General features: G+C 36.3%; 2 protein-coding genes across 2 annotated transcripts; one reads left to right on the forward strand and one right to left on the reverse strand.

The window, feature by feature from the left end:
- The first annotated feature begins 195 nt into the window (after window positions 1-195).
- arl1 (ADP-ribosylation factor-like 1) lies at window positions 196-3,459 on the forward strand. Its single transcript, XM_079404278.1, has 6 exons — window positions 196-305; window positions 656-793; window positions 874-955; window positions 1,035-1,146; window positions 1,282-1,460; window positions 1,543-3,459. Exons 1-6 carry the CDS (start codon window positions 302-304, stop codon window positions 1,571-1,573), a joined length of 546 nt encoding a protein of 181 aa, XP_079260404.1. The 5' UTR covers window positions 196-301; the 3' UTR covers window positions 1,574-3,459.
- Window positions 2,047-27,055, reverse strand: utp20 (UTP20 small subunit processome component). Its single transcript, XM_079404277.1, has 62 exons — window positions 26,878-27,055; window positions 26,564-26,644; window positions 26,412-26,478; window positions 25,752-25,884; window positions 25,493-25,681; window positions 24,547-24,628; window positions 24,322-24,459; window positions 24,090-24,245; window positions 23,365-23,511; window positions 23,136-23,270; window positions 22,977-23,054; window positions 22,716-22,894; window positions 22,495-22,629; window positions 21,628-21,716; window positions 21,406-21,511; window positions 21,154-21,304; window positions 20,765-20,827; window positions 20,528-20,686; window positions 20,371-20,447; window positions 20,147-20,226; window positions 19,793-20,066; window positions 19,541-19,711; window positions 19,307-19,397; window positions 19,140-19,225; window positions 18,443-18,568; window positions 18,155-18,321; window positions 17,657-17,865; window positions 17,279-17,422; window positions 16,962-17,041; window positions 16,370-16,602; window positions 16,140-16,284; window positions 15,656-15,743; window positions 14,824-14,967; window positions 14,684-14,737; window positions 14,442-14,594; window positions 14,171-14,326; window positions 13,949-14,089; window positions 13,092-13,229; window positions 12,865-13,004; window positions 12,687-12,775; window positions 12,293-12,603; window positions 11,627-11,766; window positions 11,250-11,406; window positions 10,319-10,417; window positions 10,072-10,239; window positions 9,824-9,990; window positions 9,595-9,736; window positions 8,726-8,842; window positions 8,447-8,617; window positions 8,233-8,361; window positions 7,098-7,208; window positions 6,929-7,008; window positions 6,769-6,838; window positions 5,712-5,894; window positions 5,499-5,630; window positions 5,280-5,412; window positions 5,006-5,193; window positions 4,849-4,920; window positions 3,866-4,138; window positions 3,574-3,700; window positions 2,527-2,672; window positions 2,047-2,359 (listed from the first exon to the last, which is right to left on the reverse strand). Exons 1-62 carry the CDS (start codon window positions 26,926-26,928, stop codon window positions 2,204-2,206), a joined length of 8,397 nt encoding a protein of 2,798 aa, XP_079260403.1. The 5' UTR covers window positions 26,929-27,055; the 3' UTR covers window positions 2,047-2,203.
- Window positions 27,056-27,309: the final 254 nt, after the last annotated feature.

Consider the following 27,309-nt stretch of genomic DNA (forward strand, 5'->3'; position numbering starts at 1 on the left):
TCGACAAATTTGACAACACTATTTTTTATTATTATTTTTACTTAATTATATTTAAATTTTTATGGTATCCCCCACATGTTCTTGTTTTGTATTGTTAATAATAATTAAAACTCAAGATGTTTGAGGTATTTAAAGATAGCAGCAGATTCGCTTAGAAGAGTGTCGAATGTGCGCGTGGTGGATCGACAGGAAACTGCTCGTTCACGTGTATGTGTGACACGTCATTCAGCAGTTCGAGCGCGGAAGTGTTTCCACGGATCTGCCATCAGAGAGACAGCGCTACTAAAGTATTTCATCCAGAATGGGTAGGTCTGCGTGAATTCAAATAGATTTTGTTGGATATAATGGACAGTTCGTTTTAAAATGCGAACGCTTCTCTGTTTGCTTCCAAAGGAAAGTTTCCTCATCACGCATTGGTTCTCCTGGTGACGCTAGTTTGTTTGTTAGCATAGCAGACAACAGAAGAACTCATGTTATTGAAAATATACACTTTTGACTCTCTTCATAATGATTATAGTGTTTTATTCGAAAGTGTTTGGGTGTAGCGACATGCATGTGCTATGATTCTGAGAGATACTGATCTAAAATGGCATAAGTTCACCATTTTCTGTCCTGATCTGTTCAATAATTTCATATAATTGTATTGTTTTTACAGGGGGGTTCTTTTCCAGCCTCTTCTCGGGCCTGTTTGGCAACAGAGAGATGAGAATCCTCATTTTAGGTTTGGATGGAGCTGGAAAAACCACCATATTGTACAGACTTCAAGTGGGAGAAGTGGTGACCACAATTCCTAGTGCGTGTTTTTGATGATTTATGTACACAGCTTTATACATGAGATGTAGTGTGGGCTAATTTGCTATTTTTCGAACACAGCAATTGGTTTTAACGTGGAAACTGTGACATACAAGAACTTAAAGTTTCAAGTGTGGGACCTCGGTGGACAGACGAGCATCAGGCAAGAGGTTTTCATTTTGCTTTGTATTCTATTAAGAAAGAAAAGATGAAGCTAAAGATCTAAACTGTATCCTCCACAGGCCGTACTGGCGGTGTTATTACTCCAACACAGATGCAGTGATTTACGTGGTGGACAGCAGTGACCGTGACCGGATGGGCATCTCCAAATCTGAGCTGGTGGCCATGTTGGAGGTCCGTCTGTTACGCAACTTTCTATTGTTATGCTGTACCTTTGTAGAATGAGTGCTAAAGGCTCTTCGTGGAACCAAAGATGCCAATAAAGTACCTGGATTTCAAAGAGTGAAGTCATCCGTCTTGTTTTTCCAGGAGGAGGAGCTGAAGAAAGCCATTCTGGTGGTGTTTGCAAACAAGCAGGACATGGAACAGGCCATGACGCCCACCGAAGTGGCTAACTCTCTCGGTTTACCTGCGCTCAAAGATAGGAAGTGGCAGATCTTCAAGACGTCTGCTACTAAAGGCACAGGCCTGGATGAGGCAATGGAATGGTAAGAGTTTGACTTTGAGAGTTTAAATACAGAGTCTTTGCATTGTATTTACTAATACCTCCTCTGTTCTTCCACATTTCAGGTTGGTCGAGTCACTGAAGAGCCGACAGTAAATGCAAAAGCGCAGAAACATCTTGTAAATAGGATCTTCAGAGACTTCTTATTGGGCGTCCTTTGGACTAATGACTGCGTTCTTCCTATTGTGTGAAGATCGTTCTCTTTTCCCATTTAGTACAGAAAGTTGAGCGGCATTGAATGGACTCTCCACGAATGAACTCCCCTTTTTGCTTCTCGTCTCTACTGATGCTTGTTTTTAGTAAAGCGTATCCACTACATTTGTAATTTCCGAGGTGTTTGCTTTTTAAATTTAGCCTGTTTTGGAATAATCACTGAAGCTCAGTTTGATATTATGTGGGTAGATATTTAAGACGAACTAACTGTCATTTGTATTCTTTAGATTTGTAATGGCATATTTATATTTGCACGTGTACAGGGGCGTGCACTCCTGCGTTATAGCTGTGAAATAAATATGCAGTCAACTTGTATTGCATCATGCATAACATCAAACAATGGCTGGGCTGTTTTTGCACGTTACTTTTTATTTAAAAACACTGCACAAGTTGCAAAAATCGATATACTGATGCAGACTATCATTCGACAGACAGACCCTCTCAACTGTCATGTATGTCTCACATTTGGCCATGTATTATTTAGCAGAGAAACATTAAACAGCAGCAAATGAATCAGCTGACTATAGCCAAGTCTTTCAGTGATGTGCTTTTATGTTTCTTTACTTTATGTCCTGTATGCACAAATGCGATTTTCCGCTTTTTGGCCTCATTTTTCTTTAACTGCTTCTTAATCTTCTTTCTGGCAGCAATGTCAGGATTTACAACAGCCTGTCACGGGACAAAAATAGAATGCATGGTTTAAGAAATCATGAATATATTTACTTGTGTTATAAAGATGTGTAACCTGGAAATTAACAAACAAGTGGTTTATTTATAGTTGTCTCCGAAGGCTAGAAGAACAAATGACACACTTAGCATTTAGAAACATGTCTTACCTGCATGGCTTTGGCTTTCTTGCGTGAAGCTCGTCTCTGAGCGGCGGCTTTCTGTACTGCTGCGAAAGCCAGAGAGAACCGCCCCAGACCGACCAGCTTCTTCAACAACTCAATCAACTCCTGAGCCAAATTCTTTAGTGTGGGGTCTGAAACGAGACAAAAAGATCAATCAAATGTCAGCTTCAGCCACGTTGAGATAGCAACAATAAGCATTTAGTTGTGACATTCTAATTTAGTTTTAATTCCTATTTTGCTTTTAAAAATGGAATTTAAAAACACATTAAATAAGTCAGTATCTTGTTTGACTTTTATGGTACATATTGCATGATATAGTGAGAATACAGAGTTCACACTCCAGAAAGAAAAAAAAACACTTATTTTATTTAGAGACAATTTGATGCAGTCGCTCACTTAAATGGGCAAAATATAAGATGAAATTTTGATCTTTATGACAGAATTATACCTTAGAGCTAGACTCATGTCTTAGTAATATAATATTTAAATGCATAGATTTAGGATCAAAGCTCTATAGTTTAATATGACTTTTCTAAAAAATTATGTATAATCAAATAAATCTAAGTTGTTTTAGTCCAGTAAATGTTCATCTTAAAATTCTTCTAACAATATAAAAGTTGTCATTCAAATCAGTAAAGATTTCACAACAAAAGGGCACATGACGTGTGACCTGAAGGTGGATGTTTCTACAGTTATGATAAAAGGCCTTTTGATTGCTGACAAGTATAGGACTATCAATCAAATGACAAAAGGCCTATAATACATCGTGCACAGCAGGTTTTTCAAGTTTTGATCATTTAAAGGCCTTACAGGTTTGTGTATGAAAGTAATAAAGTTACACTGAGATATACACTGTGTGCATCAACAACCTAAAAAAAAAATTTTTTTTTTTAACTGAAATAAAGGTATAGTCAAGGTATTAGTTCAAATTTTTTTCCTAACTGCGCGTCATTGTTTTTTTCCCCAGACGAAAAAAACCTTCTTTCCATGTAAGGTTTTTCTGTTTATACTGTAAGGACGGTGTGGCCTGACCTTGGTCTGCATATGTGCTGTCCAGCTCTCTGTAGAGAGGAGCGATGATAGTGGTCAGATACGGTCCAAGGCGATCTTTTCCGAGATCCACAGCTATGGCTCCCAAGAACTTAAAAACACAAGTTCTCTAAAAAAGAAAACAGTAACAGGAAAACTTGTTTACCTTTGCAAACCATTGCTTAACTCGCATCCTGAGCTGGAGATCCTCAAATCAGAGGACGTTCCTACCAGCGATCCATCTGTATCATTCAGAGAAGTAGAGTCGAAACAGAAAGACTGATTTAACGCCCACCTTCAAAGGCACTTTCGGTGTATCTGCGGCTTCTCTTTTGGCCAGTAATGAAAGCTTATTCATCACCCAGAGGAGAGACGGAGGCTTGTTATCATTCTGTTGCTCCTCAAGCTCCTGCTTCTTATCTTCCTCTTCTTCCTCCCCTTCGTTCTCCTCCATGTTATCCGTCGTTTCTTTCTCCTCACCCTCCTGTTCTTCAGCTGGATTTGTGGTATCAGACTCTGGTGAGATGAGGTAGATCACTTTGGCCACGTAAAGTAAGTTCTTGACCACCTGATCAGAACAAAACAACAACAGAGGAACAAATGTCATGTTTTGAGTCACAAGATCTAACATAATATTAACTTGGCAAGAAAAGTACAATGAAAACGGAAATATTACAATAAAGTTAAAACATTTTTAAATTTGATACATTTTTACATTTTAAAAAATGGTTAATTTAATATCAAGCATTTGGATATTTTTCCTAAAATAGGAAAATGATGAATACAATACAGGTTATAAAGGTATATTGAGACATACTGTGCATCAACGACTTGTACAATTAAAATAAATGATGATTTTTGTATTAATCAAAAAATAAGATGTTATTTTTTTCCCCAATTTAAAAAAAAAAAATTTTTATTAAAATGTATTTTATTTTATTTTGTTTCTTTCCACGTAGCATTTTTGGTGACAAAAAAAACAAATTTCATTTAATTGAATCATCTCTGAATAAATAATTGAAATGTAATTTAAATTATACAAGTAATATATTAATATAATTTATACTGTTAAATATTAAAAGCCACCTAGAAAGTCTAGAAAACTAATTAAATAAAACAGGTAAAACTTTCAAATGTATTCACTAACATGATGATCATGATTTCTGATGTTTTTATCATTTAAAAAAATTACATAATATACTTAAATTATTATTACTCAATATATTAATATATAATTACCCAACAAACATACTTTTTTTCTTCTTTTTTTTTCCCTACCTGCTCTCCAGCGGAAACATCCAAGAACTTGGACTGCAGTTGGTAACAGAAGGACAGGACCAGCTCTCTCACCTAACAGTTTAGAAACAAAACATTCATTAATTCAGTCCGTCTTCGTGAAATGAGCGTTTTATTTGTCGATTCTCAGGGCTCTTGCCTTCTGAGACAGGTTGTCTATGAGAAAAGCGGTGGCCACAGGATGTGTGGTTTTACTCGTGTTCTCCTGAGAGCTCCATAAGGCCAAGAGCTCCTCTGGTTTACGAGCAGCAAACAGCAAGCCAAAGATCTGAGAAGCCGTGAGCCAGACCCAGCAATGAGGGTAACGCAGATGGGAATAAGTATGACCTGGAGAGAGAGAGAATGTGATGCATCTCAGGTTCATAAGTGCAGGTTTATTAACACTGTCTTGATTTATCTGTATGTGTTCATACTCCAGATGCTGTTGAGCAGGTCTGCGGGTTTGTGGAGCTCCAAAAAACCGCATTCCTTGATGAGTTTGATGACGAGCGTGAGGTAACCGAAGAGCAGTCTGTCTGCAGCCTTCTCATCCTCCTCTTCCTCGATCTGATCAATCATATCAAAGCCAATATCAATGTATAGAGACTCAAACATGCAAAATAAGTCTACATACTACGAAACTCTGCACTCACGTCCTCAAAGTTGGAAGCATGGATCTCTTTCTCAATGAGAGGTATCAGGACGTCCAGTCTCCGGTTGAACTTTTCCCCTTCAGCTTCCACAAACAGCCCACAAATCTGAGCTCCGAGTCGCCTCAAAGCCGCCTACAAAAGCCCAAACATGCTAACAGTTAAGACCAAAACACATTTAAGCAGCCTTTTTCAGCTTTTAGTTTTCCTACTCACCTTCTCGCCTGTAAGCCAGGTGTTAACCAGGTTAAACATGGCATTTTGATGCTGCAAATCCAGCTGACTCAGCAGAGACTTGATGGCCAGAGCCGCCATTTTCTTACAGGTTGCAGAATCATCGTTCAACATGGCCAACGACAAAGGCACAAAAAACAAACCGCAGTGCTCATGCAAAAGAGCCTGTGAATAAAAAACACAATTATCTTACAGTATTATAAACACCAAGTATAGAATATTCTGCATAATGTAAAGCATTCCCAAGTCAAACAGGATATTCAAAACAGTAGAACAGAACAGAATGCCATTATGATTTATGCCATTAACTGAAGAAGAACATCAATCCAGATGCAAACCAAGTTTTTTTTCAAAATACCTTGCTCCACACAATAAATGTTCAGAGTCATTATAAAACATAAAAAAAATAAAAAATTATTGTTTCTAAATAAAATACATTTCAACTAGGGCTGTAAAATCAATGAATCTAAATGAATCACAGACAAAATAAAAGTTTTTTTTAGCAAACATGATATATGTAAATATAAATACACACATTTATTTGAGAAACATTTACATGTGTGTGTGTGTGTGTGTATATATATATATATATATATATATATATATATATATACACACAAATATATGATTTATATTATATATAAATATAATTACACATTTTTATTGAATATATACATGCATGTACATTTTTCACTTTCGTGTAATCCTTGAAATAAAATACATTTTGAAAAAAAAAATTATATTCTTAAAATAAAATATTTAAAAAAAAATGTCTAGTTGGCAAGGCAATGTTTTTCATTTTTGTGCTGTTCAACTATGTACTAAAAAACTAAAATTAAAAATTTATAAAACTATATATTATAAAAAGTTAAAATAAAAACAGAAAATAAAACAAAATATTTCCTAATATTAAAAACTACAATAGTATCTCAATGATACTAAAGTAACTGATAATGTTAAGTAGTTGTCATTTTTTTTTGCAACAAAAATGTTATTATTAGTTCTGCATGACCGTTTCGGACTGTTTTTGTTACAGTACCTGAGGAAATTTCTGGAAAATGAAAGCCATCAACTCCAGGGCAGACTGTCTTCCAGTGTCATATTCATAACTGGGAAGAGAACAAGAAACTTTATTTCAATTTGCCTGACATGAACAAAAACAATTCACACCCTCCTGTAATCAGCAGTTCCAAACTTACGTAAGCTGAGCAACTATGAAGTCAAAATGTTTCCTCAGTTTCTTGCCCAGTGGATAGTCCATCAGGTACTTCAGATAGATCTGCAGTCACAGCAGAGGACAAATATTAGTCTGATGATAGTTCTGAGACAAGCACGGATGATTATGAAGACTGCAGTATCCTGACTGACCTGTCTGCAGCGCATGCGGACCTGTTCGTTTGACCCGTCGATGGCAAACTTGGCTACTTTTTTCATAACATCCTCCATTTCTGGCACCACCAGTTTCTTGGAGAGAATCGCCTGCAAGACAAACAAACCCATTCACTTCCATGATGCTTTCATGATCACTGGAGGAGGATTTCTAGAAACCTTTTTGATTAACACTGATTCACTAATGAAACAACAGTCTGAAGAGCTCACATCATTTATGAACAAACTTGACTCTACAACAAGAGCAATATGTAGCCAATTACATGGTAATAGCAGAGCATAACCAGTGCTATTTTAGTATCATTAATAGACTATTATACTTTATTATTTTGAATTCTAATTTTATTTTTATATTGTCAGTTTCCATTTAATTTCGGTTAAAGTTTTAGTAATTTGTGTCAATTTTTTATTAGTTTGTTTTTAAAGAATGCCTGCGTAGTTTTTATTAAATGTTATTTTTTAGTTTTAGTTTATTTTATTTCTTCAACTTAAACCAAACAAAAAAATGGCAAAAATTAAACTAAAATCGGTAACTGTTATTTTAACATCACTACAGTTTTTATTAATGTTTTACATTTCTTTTATTTTATTTTTAGTTCAAATCTTAGTAATTTAGTTGTTTTTGCCATCCTTTTTTTTTTGTTTTTTGATATGCCTATATAGTTTTTAATCATTTGTATAATATAATGCAAAACAATACAATACCTATTTTTATAATATAAACTTTAAATAATTTAGTTTTATTAATTTCATTACATCAATTTAAACTACATGAAAATGAGAAATACTGCCTTTGCAACTAACTGAAAAATGTTTAACTTTTGTTTTAATATTTTATTTCAGTTATTTTATTTCTAGGAATAGGCATGTTTTTTCTGATTTTAGTTTCAGTTAGACTGGCAATTAACCTAATTTAAGTGTTTTTATATTTTACTTCAATTAATGTTTATTTTATTTCAAGTAAGACATTTGAATGATTTTGGTTTTAGGAACAATAATAACCATGAGCATGACTAGTATAAAGTGCATTCACTATAAAGCGTTAGAATATGCCTCGTCTGACAAGCAAGTATCTCAGATGATCAAGTCAGTCTAGATAAGTAGGTTAAGTTACCCTCAGGAGGCCGAATGCGGTGGCTTGCCGCGAGCGATCATAAATGTCCTCCTCAGCATATCCCAGAAGCACTTGCAGCTGTGTTTCTGTTACAGGTTTTGACATGCTCTTCACCAAAACAGAAATGGCCTATAAAACACAACATGTCATGCTGGATTATTCACATTTAGACTTCAAAACAAGAACATGAGACAGTGGTGAGTGTCTCTCACACCTTAAAGCAGCTCTGAACCAGGTGGAAGTTCTCTCCACGGCCGGCTCCGGCTTTAGCATAGTCGTTCAGCAGGACAAAGAGCTGCTTGGTCAGCTGGTCGTGATTCTGCACCACCGCCGGCAGAGGGAACTTCAGGATCCAGATGAAGGCCTGAAGAGCCTCGGTAATCACCTGATGTGCACAAGACAGCTTGCTGTATGCATGCAATCACATGTATATAAAGAAACTGCTGCAATCATGCACAATAAAACACATGAACTAGACATAGGCAGGACAGACCTTCACATGCATAGAGTTAAGACAGTCCAGGAGGAGAGAGACAAAAGGATCCAGCATCTCCTTTACTGACGGGACAGATGAGTTGATCTTTGAACTCTTCAGACTACAGTGAAGCAGCTGTGGAAGAGAGATTGTGGTGGTTAAAGTGATATGGCAACAAAATATTTATGAAATAGTAAGTGGCTTTGAAAGTGTGCAAGAAAAATTTGAAGAGAAATGAATACTTTTATTAAGCAAGGATGCATTAAATTGATTATATATGACAGTAAAGACATTTAAAACGCTACAAAATATTTAAATTTCCAAATAAATGCTGTTCTTTTGAATTTACTATTCATTAACTAATTCTGAAAACAAATGTATTCATGGTTTACACAAAAATACTAAGCAGCACAACTTTTCAATAACAATAAGAAATGTTTCTTGAGCAAAAAATCAGCATATTAGAATGATCTCTGAAGTAACACGTAACACTGAAGACCAGAGTATTGATGCTGAAAATTCAGCTTTACATCAAAGGAATAAATTGCATTTTAGAAACAATAAAATAGAAAAAAAGTTACATTAAATTGTAATAACATTTCACAATATTACTGTTTTTATTGGTCAAATAAATGCAGCCTTAACGAGCATAAAAGATGTTTTTCACAGACATTTATAGATTTTACAGACCCCAAACTTCTGAAGAGTCAAAATAAATTCACAACACAATCTAAATTGGTTGCTTGCCATTTAGCAAACTATTGAATTCAGACTTATGTACAATTGCCTAAATGCTGATGGAGTATGATTTGAATAATTTCTGCTTGAGATTGAACCTCATTTACTCTCCCAGCTGTGAATTAAAAACCAATGCGTTATTTTCTTACACTGATTCCCGTTTCCACCAGGATGTGCATATTTGTTGTTCTGCTAATGGCGGCTCTCGCGCCTCCTCTCTTAGGAGTGGCCGGCAGCAGTAAACAGCTTAGTGGAGGCAGGCGAGGATCTGGAGGTAGACGCTGCTTCTCTCTGGGTGAATATGGGATGTGAAATTGTTCAAAGTAGATCTGATTAAACCAGTTTGTATGCATCCCTGAGTGTGTGTGTGTGACGTACTTGTTTTTCATGGTAATGAGCGGCAGACTCTCACTGATGAGCCCGTGGCTGAGCAGTAGGATGGACTGAGGGCTCATGCTCTGATTGAACAAAAGTCCCGCCACAATCCTCCTGAGCACAGCATGCACTCGCCTCGACACCTTCAGACTGGCTGTGTTCTCAAGTATCTAGAAAGAGGAAGACCAGATTAGTCTCTTGAGAAATCGTGAGCCTCTTGTAGATGCTGCTGCAGCGCATTGGTTATTCACCTCTTTGAGTGGCAGGATGAGGTGAATGACGCGCTCCTGACCGCAGAACTGGCCGAGGAGCTCGTACGAGTCGGAGCTCTTGCTGTGACGGGCCTCCATCACTTTGGAAACGATTCCTTTGATGTCTTTCTCCTCAGCTACAGCTCCAAATAACTCGTTGTTGAAGATCTAGAAAGGTTGCGGAGAGTTAGTGGATAAAAGAGTATGATTGCTTGAAATTAATATTGAAAATTTAAGTGCTGTTTACCATGATGAGCATGTCCATGCATGGGTCGAGATCTCCTCCGGTCAAGGATGGTTTTAGGACAGAGAGCAAATGGTACACAGTGAAGGTCAAAACATGGACCTGAAGGGACAAATTAGACACGGGTCAAAGACATGATGCTTGTTTTATTTGGTCCAAGTCTTTTAAGTTATTCAAAAAGACATTACAAATGCAATTCAAACAGACAAAGACTTCTAAATTCATTTTGATATGTTTTGCATATCAATTTTATTTTGCCGGCCGAAATTCTTTGTCATAAGTATAGTAATTACAATCTTTTCTTTTTTTTATAAAATGTCATGCTGTTTTGTTTTTAAATATTATTAAATTTTATCAAAATTAAATTAATATTAATTTTGTCTGGCAAAAAACTTTTATATATGATATTTTAACCTTTTTATAACAAGTTCAATCATGCAAAATCAAGTAACCTCAATAGAACTTACTTAAAAAATATTTTTTTTTTCTTTAATGCCATGCCAGCTTCTATGCTATATTAATGGCGAAAGCCAGGTTTAGTTAATCAAAAATAAAACTAAAGATGTTTAAGATTAAATATAATACATTTATGAAAGATTAAAATTTTCATCTTTAAAAATATTTTCAAAAACCTTTTAGAAAATACTGATTAAAAATATGAACACTCAAGTGCATTTTAAATGTTTTTAAAGTGTACAGTTAGAGGAATATTTTATTATTTTTTACCTTAAATTTAAATCTTTAATTTTTTTCTGATGCACAATGTATACAAAATGGTATATATTTATAGAAATATATTTCCAAACCAACATCACATAAAATTTTCTACTATTCGACAATATTCATCAGTGACACTTTTTCATCAGTGACATCATTAACGAAATACTCTTTTCTCGCATCATACACTCACGTGCTAATAAAGACTATATTTTACCTGATACCCCTTCACTAAGACCGCCTGCATCTCGCTGAGCAGATAATGAAGGTATTGATGCCCAAGCGTTTCAATGATCTTCACCAAAGTGTTTCGAGCAACATCACGGATCTCCTGGAAACGGCTCCTCAGGTGGACACACACTTTCAGGAAGATTCTGCATATATATATATATATATATATAAACATCAAACTGAGCATAACTTCACGTTCTGATCAGAGGTTGCATTAACTGAAAATATTGCATCATTTACCAAATTTCTGCACTGAACAACACTCAAAACTAAAATAAAAGATGGAATATTTGCAGCACAACTGATCATCAATCTTTTCCAAACGCAAACAGACACTTATATTAAGAAAACGAGCAAATATACCCCGGCAAGTTGGCTTCCATGACCTCCTTTGGCAGAGACTTCATGAGCTGAACCATGGCAAATGCAATAGGCACTCTGACCACTTCTTCATCTTTCACATCCTTAGACTTTGCCATCTTGTGCTCGTCATCTCGTTTAACCTGCAGGAATGAATATTGGTGTACAATTAGTTGATGCTAAACATCTTTCCACGAGCAAGCACTTGTGGGGTTACAACATGGTTTCTGCTGGTTTTATAAAGGAAAATTTAAGAACTTTTTAAGACCAAGCAAAGAAAATTGAAGCAACAAATTAAAGGGAACACAATGTGTCAATATGTTGTGAAAACTTGCTTTCCAGTGCAAATATCTAAAGTGAGTTTATGATTAAAACAAAAACATATATCTGCCAACGGGCTCAGATCTACTTAATTCAAGGTGGAAAACATTGACAGTTGACAGTTTTGTTCTTGTTTTACTGGCTTATTTTGATAAATTTCCAGAAAACAAGACTTCTTATCATCATTTGGCATCTCAAGATTTAAATGCATCTTGATTTAAGGATGTTTAATTAGTCATATTGGAAAACAAAACAAAAATACAGAGTCTACATCCTTTGTAGACTTCAGACAGCAATACATTCCACTAAGAGCTTTCGGTCTGGCTCTGCTTTAAACTAAACTCAGACCTTTGCAGTGAGGCACTTGTGAAGTTTGGGCAGGACGCTCTGAGTGACTGTGTGATGAATGCTGGAAATGAGCGCCTCTAGATCCCTTTCACTCTGTGGAAGACCACTGCTGACGACAAGGGGAACTTTCTTCATCTGACTCTCTTTGCTTGCTTTTGGTTTGGCAGGGCCTTTCGTCTCAGCATCTGTGGCTGTGGAAACAGCTGCTCCAGCATCATCGGTTTCCATGGCATCTTCAGCATCACTCTCATCCATGTCCATGGTTTCCGCTGCCTCGTCTTCAGCTTCTTCTTCCACCACAACACTGGGCTCTGAAGTTGATAAATCACATTGGTCATGTTAAGCTCTGTGTGGGTTAACAGGAAGTTTAATGTGGCTGTTGTGACACTCTTACCGGCTGTCTTCTTGTTCTTGGCCACCTCGATTTCTTTACTGAGAGTCTCATGGTCAAAGTGGAACGCATCAAGAACAGTCAGCAACATGCTACACCAATGAAAAGAGTCAGGAAAATCATTCAATGTCATATCAAGGACAAACATCACAGAAAAAACACAAATGCATAGGAAGTGTACCTGACAGCCAGTTTCTGCTCAGCTATTCCGGTTTGCAAAACATGGACGAAGTGTTTGAGGTAGAACAAGTACTTGGACCAGGTCAAGCGTCTGCACACGGCACCAATAACTTCTACGGCGGCTGTTGTCATGGGTTCATACTGGGAACACAGAGATTTATTTGTTTAAAGCACAGTCTACTCACAATAATTGAAACATTTAAAAATATAAACTGACTCAAGAACAACCTTCAGCAGTTTTTCGTCAACTAGAGCGATCATGGCGTAGGGCATGATGTAATTCTGCATGGAGCGCGATGACATCACAATCTTGCCCTCGGTCAGCTGCCTGGCGAACTTCCTGAGCGCTCGACCTCTTCTGTAAACCTGGAAAACAAACAGACTTCTTCATTTTCTGTGCTTTGAGTTGGAACGATAAGGGTCAAATAAGAGCGCAGGTTTTATATTAGAAATTAAAAAGTAATTCAAATGTTAAAAAATGGAAATAAAAAACATTACTTTCATGTATTTGTTGTATTACCATTTATCAATACATATAAATAAGTTACACTTTATAAACTGCATGTTAACTAGAAGTTTGATGTGTTTATTAATACTTTAATTACTTTCTAATTACTAATATATATATATTTTTTTTTTTTATGTTTATGTATGTGTTCATTTATTATATTTATTTTATTTCCATTTATTAATACACACCATACATTTCCTAACTATCTATCTTTCTATATAGTAGTTTAATGTGTTTATTTACATTTTTAAATTTTTAATTGCTTTTCAATTTTAATATCTAATGCTCATTTGATGTGTTTTTTGTTGTTGTTGTTGTTTTTATATAAAACTTCATGACATTTTGGGCAGGCAATTTTAATATTTAGTTTAATGTGTGTTTTATTTTATTTTAATGTATTTGTTTTATTTTAATTTCTTAATATTTTACTTGCTTTTTAAATATAATTTTTTATTACTTTTATATAATATTACTATAATGTATTCTTACTTTTCAGTGAAAACGTTGGAGACAATTTTTCTCTTTATTATGTATTTTTTTATGCATATCTCTTTTTTATGTATATCTGTTTTACCTGTATGTGCTTCATATGCTCAAAGAAATCTGACTCGGGATCATTACAGTCCGTAAGCTGCACCAGATCACGAAACTCTGATCGGTTTGGGAAGGTCTTCACCAGGCAGGCCAGAACCGTAGTGTAATCATTTCTTACACTCTGTGGAAAAAATAAATAAATAAATAAATGTGAAATATACAGCAGTTATGTAATAATGTAAGCTAACATGTTACTGGTTACCTCAGTCTTGCTCTTTAAACCCTTTCGTATTGCATCCAGTATCGTGAACTGCACAATCTCCTTGTATTCTGCCTCTGGGCATCCGACTTCAGAGAGCTGCATTATTATGGCTGACAAACACATGGTGGCGCTGTCTGCCAGAGACATGTCACCGATCTGTCTCGGAAACACAACAAAAGCATTCAAAAATTGATGCCGGTCAAGAAGCAAACAGACACAGAAAAAGACATATAGAGGGTAACAGTAACAGTAACATCACAAAAACAGTCACCTCTAGAGAATGGAAACAGTTGTGCATGATAGCAGTCAGGTATCTCATATCCAGAGTGCTCATCTCTTTAACGTGCTTGGAGACCTTCTGGAACGCTATGAGACGCACGTCAAAGTGAATCTCGTCCAGATGGCGGCTATCATACTCGTTGAGCTGGAGAAGAAATGAGAGCCGGTCAAACACTAACATGATTGGAAGAAATAAAACTAAATCCATTTCTGATTGCCTCAGTGGACCATTACCTGAATCACAACGTCTGTGATGTACTTCAGTTCAGCTTGCATGTCTGACAGAGTCTGCGGAGAGAGAGATATGGTCAGTCAGGTAGTATTTTAAAAAGGACTAAAGTGGTGTTAAAGTGGATAGAAATGCAGAAACCAACCTGAAACGCTTCACACAGAGCCTTACGTGAAAGTCTGTTTTGGATGATGGACAATAGTTTGCTGAGAGGCTTGAGGAACATGCTGGGCTCTGAACACTGTCTCAGCAGGTTCGTCACGGTACCCAGGATATCCAGCTCTGTTTCCTGAAAGAAAAAGGAAATATCCATAAAATACTATTATTTGACAGATATAATACAATAATGTAATAATATACACTAGTGGCAAAATGTTTGGAATTAAGATCCTTAAAAATGTTTGCTCACTAAGGCTGCATTTATTTGATTAAAAATACAGTAAAAACAGTAATATTGTGAAATATTATTCTTTTAAATTAATGTTTTCATTTGAATATATTTTAAAATGTAATTTATTCCTGTGCAGACAAAGTATTTTTAGGATGGAACAGCATTTATTTGAAATGCAAATCTTTTGTACCATTATAAATGTCTTTACTGTCACTTTAGATTAATTTGGCTAATAAATATTAATTTATTTTTTAACCTTACTTAAATTTTGAATGGTAATTAAGCAGAACAACTGTTTTCAACATTGATGATAATGAGAAATGTTTCTTGAGCAGCAAATCATCATATTAGAATGCTTTCTGAAGGATCATGTGACACTGAAGACTGAAGAAATTATGCTGAAAATTCAGCTTTGAATCAAAGGAAAAAATATATTATTAAATATATTTACAGAGAAAACGGTTATTTAAATTGTAATAATAATATACAATATAATACTGTTTTTGCTGTAAATTTGTTCAAATAAATGCATTATTCCAAACATTTGACCGGTAGTGTACATTATTTTCGGACATGAAGAATGTACCTGAGGAGTTTTGGGTTTGTGAAGGTAAGGCAGAAGCAAACCAATGAGTGTTGAACTCTGATCTTTTTCAGTCACAAATCTACTGATCCTGGAACAGAATTAAAACCATTAAATCAACCATTTGTTTGAATGTTTTACTTCACAGCATAGGATGCAGCACAAGTTCTCAACTTGGTGGGCCAAACAGGGCTGCAGATCTTTTCAAAAAACAGTTGAGAACTACTGAAGTACCAATTAAGACCCGTTCACACCAAGATTGATAACTATATATTAAATTTTCGAGTTCTATAAAGTCAGTGGATTTGGATTTGAAAATAACATTCTGAAAGTGAGTCCAACGATATAGTTCCTGTGTCGTTATTATGATGTGGAATTCGTAATTGTCATAGAAAAAGAATGATTATTAAACATTTATGGTTATAGTTCTTGTAGTGAACGGCCCTTTAAGGTGCCTCTGTGCATAAATAGATTTACATGGACATACTTTGAGAGGATGTTGAGCTCTTTGCTGACTTGAGCTCTGAATTTCTTCTTCTTGAGGCGTTCAGAGTTACGCACGACTTTGCTGAGGTACTGCAGAAGTGCTGGGATGTGAGGAAGGAGCAGACGGCAGCCGATAGTCAAAGAATCTACCCGGGAAAGGGAAACAGAGATGTCAAATGTACAAATAATAGTGGATCCTCTAGCATAATCATCAACACCCCTGATGGCTACCTGATGCATCACAGCTCTGATCGGGTTCGGGGATCACACAGTCGTTCACAATCAGCTCTGATTCATTCTCCTTGGGTTCATAGTCTGGAGTGGTCAGCAAGCTCTCGGCTATATCTATCACCATGGCAGTCGTGATGGCAGACACGTTTTTGGAGGATAACAGAGCAAATACATTGCGCAGGACATCACACTCAGGGTGGCCCGTTCTCTGCTTAGCAAGCAAAAGAAAATACCTGACAGGGAGAACAGACGACATTTATATTATAATCAGACTGCATTGCTAAAACATTTCAAATCAGTACTAAAATATGATAACAACAGCATCGTAAATTGTGTTAACACAAGTCAAGTCACATTTATTTATATACACATTTGTTTCAAAGCAGCTTCATAAAAATAAACTAGACTTCACTTTCAAGACAACTCACATTATTCATGTTAAGTCAGTTCAGTGTTGATTCGATTCAGTTCAATGTCAGATGTGACAAAGTTTAACAATTTAGGAACGAACTATATCCAGCTATAAAGCAGTTTTAAATAAAAAAAATATTATTAAAAACTAAAAATTATTTTTGTGCGTTAATGATCTCACCTAGGATTTTGGGTCCACACACGGATGACTTTCAGAAGGGGCGTTGGTGAATACGGGCTTTCAGTAGACAAAAGACACACCTAATGAACAAAACACAACCGGGTCAACTGGGTTTACTCCAGTCCTTATTTAAATATTCAGAATCTCAAAATTAATGTCAAAGACTGTTTGGAAAAAAAAATTACTTTCACACAAGTTTCCAAGCCTCTTTTGAAAGTGCGAGACTTCTTTAAATTACAATGAGCCAAACTGTTTCTTGTCTTTGATGGCTTATTAAGGTTAAGTTATTCAGACAGTTGTCTCTCTTATACACACACCTTAGGCCACACCACAGCTTGAAACACTGCGTCCAGCTCATCTGCAGTGAAGCTGTAAGACTCAAAGTCATCAAAGAAGTCTTGTATGCGCAGAATCCCCAGACGCCGCAAGTTCTTCAGAGGATTGATGCAACCGGGCTTGAGCTAGAGGAACATCAAAAAGCCTGAGATCAGCACCCCAAAAATAGATCTAAACATCACACAATTAAAAAAAACAACATTCTAAAATCTGAAAATTTGCTTTGAAAAAACATACTGACCCTCTAATTGTTAACTTTGAAGAGTAATTCCAGAAATATTTCATAATCTACACATTTAAGCCCAATATTTTGTTTTGCATATATAGTTAATAAGGACTGTTTTCTGCATTCGGCTGACCTGCTCTCTGTGATCCAGTATAAATGACACTGAGGCCGTGATGCACAGCAGGATCTGCAGAACTTTGGGCAGGTAGATGTGGATGAGATGGCCCATTTTATGGATGAGCATTTCTATGGTGTTGAGCAGGCTGTGTTGGCGACCCAGAGGGAGAACAGCAGACAGGTTCGTCTCAGCTACAGCTCGTTCTACCGCAGCCAGACACGCTCCTGCAAGCAACAAATTATCCATTTTATGTGGTATGTTGATGCATTTTTTAAATCAATGTTTGCTTTTTATCTATCTGCTCTTTTTTGAAAGAGTAAAATGAGTAAAACTGATTCTGTTGGTTTAGCTTGTCTCATTAAAAAGAAGTTAATTTATAAATATCCTATATTGTGAATATGGTCCTCATTATTAAATAAGGTTCATAAATGGTCCAAATAATATATTTTCAAATTAATTGCAAAATAGGTGTATTTAATAATCATTTTAAAAAGCATAAATTCAAGTCATTACCTTCAGCATGATTACAAACAGGCTCCAGCAGAAGATCTATAAACATGCCCAACTCCTCTGGCTGACAGCCTGCCAGGAAGCGCAGCACTATGGAGGAACGTGAAGCTGTGTTCGCCTTACCCTGAAACCTATTACCAACCCTAGGGCACATCCGCCCATATAGTATCCTGAAAGAATATATATATAATTACTAACTCCAGGCACATAACATTAACATTCAGAGAAGAAACAACAGTGAATGATGGAGCAATGACATCATTAATATGCATTGTGCATCTAATCACAAACCTCATAAGCACGGGAATGAGCTGGGGTCTGTGCGACTGAAGTACCACGGCTCCTTCTTCTGAGATGTTGAAATGGATAATCTCATCTTTAAAGTGCTTGTCATCCAGAAGTCTCTCCAGATTCTCTCTGTAAACAGTGACAAATCAACAATTATTATGGACCTAAAACAAAGCTCTGGGGAACACCGCCACTGCAGCAATGTTTAAAAAAGCTCTCAAAGTATTGCTGTAAGCCATCATATTAATAAACCCCCAAATATAAATAATAAAAAAAGTCCACATAACTACAAAATGTTTAAAACCTGTTTAAAGCATCCCTACAGCAAGTTTGAGGATGGAGAATAGTTCTGATAACAGGCTTAAAATTAGAAACACAAGGGTTGCCTCTAGTTATTTTTTCCCTGCATCAAATGACAAAAGTGGCTCAAAGTAACCCAAAGATGAGAAATGAATATCATAATAGACTAAAAGACTTCCTGAGGCAATTGGTACATTCCGGTATCTCAGCAGTGAAAGTTAGTAAGGTAACCAAAGAAGTCTGTTGGAAGATACCATCAGTCTCTGCTCTGGATATAAAGCATTCTATTCATAAACTGACCTAATTACTGTATAGTACAACATTATTACAGAAAAAAACTAATGTGGAAAGTAAGAAGAGAAGGGACAGTGTATTTTGTGCTTTGTGTTAGAAGACTTACTTGTAAGGCAGAATGTTTGAGTCTTTGTATGTCATCAAACAGTCCAGTGCTATTTTCTGGATCTGTTGGTCTTTATGGCACAGAAGCTGTGGGTTAGAGAAAAAAATTAGTCTCAAGCTGCCATTAATAAGCAAAATTATCTTTCACATAAAGATGGGAAATCATACTTGGGTGTACAGTTCACTTAGTTTTGCCTCCATATATAAAGCTTTTGGGTTGGTGAATTTGGTAAAGACCTTCAAGTGTGCAATGAGTTGCCTGTAACAAAATAAGTATATATGTTGACAAGAAACAAATGAATGCTGACTGTTCTTCTGGTATAGTAGGCATGCACATCTAGTCTGTGCAAGTTCATAACTAGAACACAAAGATGAATGTTAGAAGATAAGATCATCTCTTACTTGGCTGCTGCTTTTCTAGGGAGCTTCTTCTTGGGTTGTTTGGAATCTTCTTCCTTTTCTTCCATGTCAGCATCTACCTCTTCACCCATTTCCTGCTCTGATGAGGAGCTGCTCTTCTTTATGAGGTCCTGTGTGGGAGCCACCTGCAGGTCAGCTGGGTAGAACTCATTACTGTGAAGGCAGAGAACAGGCTGTTATGGAGAACTTTACAAAAAGACAAATAGAGGTTGATGACACAAAGCTCAAACACACCTGATGAAGCGCAGCAGTAACGGGCTGAGCTCTCTGCTGCGTGGCTCCACTCTGTCGGGAAACTGGGCCATTACTCGCCAAAGCAAGCCGCGGAAGTTTGTGAAGTCCGTCCGCTCAGTGGGATTCAGCACATGGTCCAGCAGTTCCAGAAACAAAACTCCCACATCCCCGCTTTCAATCACACTGGTCCCTGGACCTCGAAGCTGCTTTGCGGCTTGATGTTGTTCACTGTCTCCCTCCTCATCATCTTCATCATCTGCCTGAAGCTCTTCCTCTGAGAATAAATATTCAAGCATCTTTAAAGTGAAGACAAGAGGGAAGGTCTAACAGGTCAACAATTCAATGAAAACTCACCAGCTAGACCAGCAACCATCTCTAGATGTTCATAATAGACCTTCCAGAAAGACTTGTTGTCCATTTCTTTAGCGTGGGTCCTGAGCAAATGAAAGAATATTAAAACAAGGCAGAAATAATAGAGAAACAGAGGATATTGTTGGAGACACAGGGTGAGGATATGAGGATCTGGAAGGCAGAAGATCAAAAATAAAACAAGCAATGGCCATTAGCATGATACTTACACCAACAGATCAATAACTGCATCCCAGAGAGGTCGGAAATTGACAAACAGCATTGCAATAAGATAACGAAGAGGAACCTGTAAAACACAAAATCACCCTTAACAACGATTTTCAAAAATAATTCAATATTTGATATGGAGTAAAAGACATTAGCTACCTCATGGAAAGGTCCCTTGGGCAGACAGGGCTGCACCAGGTCATGACGCAGTTTACGAAGGTGTAGCAGTTTCTCCCTGTAGTCCTGCACTGTGGCCGGGACCTGCTCTGCCTGCAGACACACGGCGAACACCGTCTGCGCATTTGAGCTCTCCTCTCCCTAAACAAGACATGAAATTATAAATAGGTGCATGTGCTTTTTATAGCCATTGCTGTTGGAAAATCTCATAAATGTTACCTCTGGTGGTTTCGGAAGATCAGCCTCAAAGTTTGACATAATTCTGAGGGTCAGCAAACGAATCTGTGGAGGACAAAAAGAAACTGAACTTGTAAAGTCTGCAGTTTTAAAACATCAGGGTTCAAGTTCTAAGTAAAGAATTTCCAAGGTTTTCCCATGATTTGTATAGTCATTTGTGAAGACTGTTTAAGGATTTACATAAAACTATTTTTGTAAATAGTTACAGAAATTACAGAAATATGTAGGACAGCAGAAATGTCCATAACCTTAAAAGATTTAATAAATTTATATACATTTTCCAGGCCTGAAATCATATTTCCAGGTTTTCCAGGACTGTGGGAACCCTATTCCCACTTAACAACACCAACCCTTACTGGGCTTATCCTCACCTTGGAAATGTTGGAAGAAAAATTGGAATGTAGTATCTGGTACAATTCCAGAAGAGAATCATGGGACAGCTGAGCCGAGCAGCCGTTGAGTGCCAGTCTGGTGTAGTACAGATCTCCTAACAGCAGCGCTGAATGATCCGTGGGGAATTTCCTATTATGAACACAAGCAAAAATGTATTTCTACAAGTTCCTAATTTAACAAGCAAGGTCCATTTTTCTAGAATGTTCAGATGTAATTACTGAAGCACATACTCAATGATGTTTCTGACCAACTCTGCAGGCAGGAGCAACTGTACCACTGCCGTCTCCTTGAAGCTGAGCAGGGTGCTTAGAGCCTGTCGGGCTACAAATAGCCCTCCTGAGGGGACAGAAGGACGTATTAGGAACAAACTACATCTCACAAAGTTAAAGATTGAACATTACAGCTTGTAACTATGTGATTTAGGCTGTCAATCACACACACACTTGACTGACCTCTCCCCAGAGTTTCACTGCACACCTCTTGCAGTAATCTGTTCAGTACTGCAGTGATAGCCGGTATAACGCTTGATGCTTCTAACGGTCTGCAAAACATTTTAATTGTCGCATATTTACACCAATACCAAACTATACCGCAAAAGACTATTAAAAGACCAAATACATAACTTTGCACACTTACTGAACTAAAATGAATCAACACTAAACTAACTTGAGCTACGTAATGATACTATTATCTTTCTTTGCTTCATTAATAATGTACTTTGCATCATTCAGACTGTTTGAACTAAACTGAATTCAACTGAGCTGAGTAGTGACACTATTGTCTTTTTACAGCTGAAATTCTATTTACTTCATAACTGAAGAACTTTAATGTTATTTTTTTATTACTGTGAATGAAACTGCTTTGAAACAATCAGTATTGTATAAAGCACGATACAAATAAATCCGATGACTTAATTATGAATGTTACTATAAAATTACATCTGCATGATAGAATATCATAAAAATTGGATTACATAAAATACTGATTGGCTATCAATGCAAAAGAAGATTACATTATTTTATGCAGTATGCTATTTAAAGGGATAGTTCACCCAAAAATTGTAATTATTTACTCTCCCTCAAGTTGTTCCAAACCTGTGAGTTTCTTTCTTCTGTTGAACACAAAATAAGATATTTTGAAGAATGTTGGTAAGCAAAGAGCTGCCAGTAGCCATTGACGTCCATAGTATTTTTTCCATAAGAAAAGTGAATGGCTAACTGTTTGGAACAACTTAAGGAGGGAGTAAATGTCGATAGAATTTTAGGGGGAACTATCCCTTTAACACCCAAAGGATTGTGGGTAATTAATTAAGTCTTTACCTGACATGTGGGAGCAGCACCAGTGCAGCCCAGGGATGGGAAAGATCAGAGATCGGCTGATCGTCAGGGATGTCTATGAGAGAAAGAATCTGCTGGGGAACAGAGACTACCTGGTCTCTTTCAGGTCCAGTAGACCTAAAACAGAATTTGGATGTGTATTCATCTATGAAGTATAATTTGCTTTATTGAGTAGTTTTTCCATACAGAAGCCCAGCTCTTACCTGACAGTCTGTCCAGTGAAGATCAATGGGTACTTCTCAAAAGCCATGGAGCCGTCAGTGGGGGGTGGAGCTTTAGACAAAATCAGACCAACCAGCAGGTCCAGAGCCAGCTGTCGGTTTACAGAGTCCTCCATGCAGAAGAGCTGCTCCAGATACTGCAGCAAACTGGGTAAGAGCAACTAGAGAAACACACAGGAGCATTAAACGGGTTGGCCGTTGATCTTGAAGAACGTAATCCTGCTGATAAGGGTTTATACTGACCTGCTCAAACCGTTTCATGTCAAACATCTCTTTGGTAAATGATAATACGAGGTCTCTGTCCATGCTGCTATTGAAGACCTGCGTGGGAGACCAGAGAGGTAATGAGGTTAACAGGAAAACAGATGGAAAACCATATGTATAGGTGCACATTAAACAAACCTTTTTCAGTAGCTCATGGATGCTGCTGGCAGGTAATGACAGATTCTCCCCCATCAATAGAGCAGAGACTACTTGTAAAAGCAGCCTGTTGCAGGAGTAGGACAGTCCTGGTACCTGAGCTATCTGAAGAAGTGTCTAAATATTACAAAAAAAGGGAAAAGAGATATCAGAGATGCAATAGAACTCAATGAGAACACAATCTTTGAGTGCTACAGAAACGCACACATACCTCACAAACAGACTGTGGTTTTGTGATCTTTGCTCCTTTGCGATGCTCCACAAGCGTGTGGTAGATGTACAGAATCCTCTCCAGGTGCTCATTAGCTTGATCAGCATTGCTTGTCTCTAACTTTCCAAGAACTTCTTTTAGAGAGACCTGCAAACCAAGATAAATATAAATATACTATACATCTATATAAATTATTTGATTTTAATTATATAAAATCTAAATAAAATCTAATTACATGCACTTACATAACTAAAATGTAATAATCGATAAAGACTTATTTTGATTTAGATTTTAATTATATTAAAGAAATATGTGTGTGTGTGTGTGTGTGTGTATATATAATAAATTGAATTAAACTTAAACATATATAACTAAAAGATAAAGATACATTTAGATTAGATTTTAATTAATATAAAAAAGTAAATAATTTTATATACACAAACATTATGTAAATAAGCATTTATTTAATTTTAGCTATTTCTTTGCATATAATTTGCAATTATTAATAAAAAAATGTCAATTAATCTACTTGCCCAATGTATCATCTATTAAAATATGTTACTATAGCATATATTTTAACACGACTGAAACAGCGACCAATCAGCATCTAGGATGGGTACAATCACTTAAATACTGCATAACACATTAATAATGATTAATAAGTCAATATTATACAGATTGTCAGACAAACTTCATTTTGAGATACGAAAAAACCTTTTTCTTACTTGTAAGGCGTCCCACAAGACCAGCAGGTGTTCTTTGTCAACATAGTTGGCTGAAGACTCAGCCATGTGATCCAGAGCTTCTTTTACTGAATCCCAAGGTAATTCAGCGTCCTGACCGGCTGCAGGACCGAGTTTCTGCAACACCACTGGAAAAGCCTGATAACAACAGTCCTGTTAATCACTGACATCCTTAATTGTGTGATGTGTTTGGTTTTCAGTGATGTGATCTCACCTTAGTAGCACAGGAGTGGAACATGTTACAGACTCCTCGACACATCTCAAAGATCAGCTGACCTGCTCCTCTGGCCTTCTGAGGGCTCTCAGACAGGTTGGAGAACATGAGTGTGAAGAGAGCATCATAATCAGACACCTGTGGGGACATGAGAGAGAAGTGGTGACTTTACAGACACAACACAGAAGACGTGGTTAAAAATAACCTGAGCTGTTAAAGCCTCACCTTTCTCATCAAAAAAGAGAAGCTCTCAGCAGCAAAGTTGCGGATGTGTTCCTTCTTGTGCGCCAGAAGTTTACTGTAAAGACTGGATTAGAAAAGCAAAAAAAGTGAGAAATTACATTATTATAATTCTACAAATTATGACCGAGAATGTAAACATACTTTTATGGAAGCTTATTTGCATTATTGTGACTTTTTCCTCACAAGTTTGACTGTCCAAATATGAGACATGAACTCAGAAATAAGAGACAAACTCAGAATTGTGAGATAAAAATTAGAATTGTGAGAGATACACTCAGAATTGTGAGATAAAAATTAGAATTGTGAGAGATAAACTCAGAATTGTGAGATAAAAATTAGAATTGTGAGAGATAAACTCAGAATTGTGAGATAAAAATTAGAATTGTGAGAGATAAACTCAGAATTGTGAGATAAAAATTAGAATTGTGAGAGATAAACTCAGAATTGTGAGATAAAAATTAGAATTGTGAGAGATAAACTCAGAATTTTGAAGTATCAGAATTGTGAGCTAGAATCTCAGAATTCTGATAAGTCTGAATTGTGAGAAATAAACTTGTAATTACAAGAAAAATGAATTTATCACAATTACCTTTTTAATTTTTTTTGTTCTATGGTGTAAACAACAAAAACCGAATTGTGAAATGTAATTCAATTCTGAGAATAGAAAATCTGGATTGCGAGATATAAACTCACAATTACCAGTTTATAACTTGTAATTGAAACGTCAACAAGCAATTCTGAGAGAAAAAGTCTGAATTGTGAGTTGCAACTGAGATAAAAAGTCATAATTTTTCTATTTTTATTCCATGGCGGAAATAAACTTCCATATCCTTTTGAGGTTAAAAGGTCTGACAGAAAAGAATTTAAACTAGAACATAATCTGCTAGGGTTTATTCCTGCTTAACTCATATTATCTGGTACTTCTCACCTGTATATCTTGTCCATATCCTTCACCATCATCCTCCACAGGTATTTGTACAGGTACGACAGACTCGTGAAGGCCCATTCCAACACCTCGGTGTCTTGTGTTTCCAGTAATGACGTGATGATGATGAAGAAGTCGCAGAAGTGAGGGTAAAAGTCCATCTGGAGATCACGAGCCAGCTGAACTACAAGACTGAAATTAATAGTGAAGTTAACATAATATCATCTCCCTGTTTATTACAAAGAAAAGACTGAGAACTCACTCTAGAAGAGGCTGCACTGCCATGTTGTTCTTCACTGACAGGTAGGTCTTCAAACTGTCCACGATAGCGTTTTGGTGAAACACCAGCATGTTGAATGACTGACTCTTGCTTGACACCTCTTGAAAACACTTCTCTGTAGAACAAATTAACATACATCAGAGTAACCTGTTAGTTTAGTAGCACTGACATACTATTAGTGTTTTTATACATCTTTATGTAAATGTTTTAATTTTTTATATTTTTAGTTTAGTTTGTTTTTTTTTGGGGGGGGGGGTACATGTTATTATATATTTTTTAAATACGTCTATATAGTTGTTGTTTTTTCAGTTGTAGTCATTTTAGTACCTTAAGTTAAACTATATGAATATAAGGATTATGAATATATGAATTGTTTTTGGACACTGGCTTAAATAAAATACGTTTTTAAATATATTTTACTTCTACTAATGTTTATTTTATTTCAAGTAATGAAAATGTTTTTTAAGGTTTTATCTATTGTTGTTATATATTATAAAGTTATATAACAACTACAATAACCTTGAAAGAGAGTGACAATATACAAGACATATAGAACACAAGCTAAATTCACAGTATATAAAATATCCTCATGATATACAGCATATATTGCCATTGTAAACAAACACAAAACATGTTACTTACTGAAGTGTTCTGACAAATTCAGGTCTTTCCATTTTAATAGGGCTTCATAAAAATAGGTTTCTACCTCCTGAGAAAATAAAGCAGCAGAATTCACCACATACACATTAATAATAATAATAATAATAATACTAAGTGATCTTCGAGACTCATACCTCTGCATAACTTCCAGTCCTGTCAATGCGATGAATGACATCAATGTTTACTTTTGCGAGCCTCTCAGAAAACGTGACAAACTGGAAAATAAAGGTAAAGGATTGATGCATCAGAACACATACACACATACAGACAATTAAACTACCAGTGTATTCAACTTGTGTACATCTAAACATTTTAAAACTGAAATTACAGATATGTAGTACGCAAAACTCGGTTCGTTTCGATATGTAACTTATATGAAATAAAACACGGTAATGTTTGTCACATGCACGAGCAGCAGATTCCAGCATGCGTTGCTCTGTAAACTTACGCGGTAAGTGTTTTCTGATTTATGAGACGGGGGCTTGGATTTGAGCTTCATTTTGTTGTATTATCACACCAACAAATACAGAAATGATGTATATCCCGTGATTTAAAAGATAAGATCCGTTCTCAATGGCTTGAAATTGTTGATACACATGCGGTATCAGGAGGCCACCATCTTGAATGACGCATTATGGGTACAGTGGAGGTACAGTGGTTTTACTGTTTTTCAAAATAAAAGTCTTCTTCATTCGGAAAACAAAACAGTTTGGAAAGAGTATATCTTATTTTGAGCGATACTTAAAGTTTAGCTTCTCAGTTATTGCGAACTGTTTTTTGTTTTTGTTTTTTTTGGTCTGTTTTGAAATTATTACAGTGTATTAGTTGTATAATATATAATACAATAATATGTGACCCTGTACCACAACACCAGTCATAA

The sequence above is a fragment of the Barbus barbus genome (genome assembly GCF_936440315.1).
Source record: "Barbus barbus genome assembly, chromosome: 42".
Lineage (NCBI taxonomy): Eukaryota > Metazoa > Chordata > Actinopteri > Cypriniformes > Cyprinidae > Barbus > Barbus barbus.

What these genes read in the sequence shown, in the direction of transcription:
- arl1 (XM_079404278.1), top strand. An exon ending in AGCTGGTGGCCATGTTGGAG is followed by an intron (nt 1,147 to 1,281) that starts GTCCGTCTGTTA and finishes TTGTTTTTCCAG; the next exon opens with GAGGAGGAGCTGAAGAAAGC. An exon ending in CTGGATGAGGCAATGGAATG is followed by an intron (nt 1,461 to 1,542) that starts GTAAGAGTTTGA and finishes TCCACATTTCAG; the next exon opens with GTTGGTCGAGTCACTGAAGA.
- utp20 (XM_079404277.1), bottom strand. Translation starts at nt 26,928, where the DNA reads ATGAAGCTCAAATCCAAGCCCCCGTCTCATAAATCAGAAAACACTTAC. An exon ending in GTTTAAAGAGCAAGACTGAG is followed by an intron (nt 14,090 to 14,170) that starts GTAACCAGTAAC and finishes TTTTTTCCACAG; the next exon opens with AGTGTAAGAAATGATTACAC. An exon ending in TTAACTCTATGCATGTGAAG is followed by an intron (nt 8,618 to 8,725) that starts GTCTGTCCTGCC and finishes TGTGCACATCAG; the next exon opens with GTGATTACCGAGGCTCTTCA.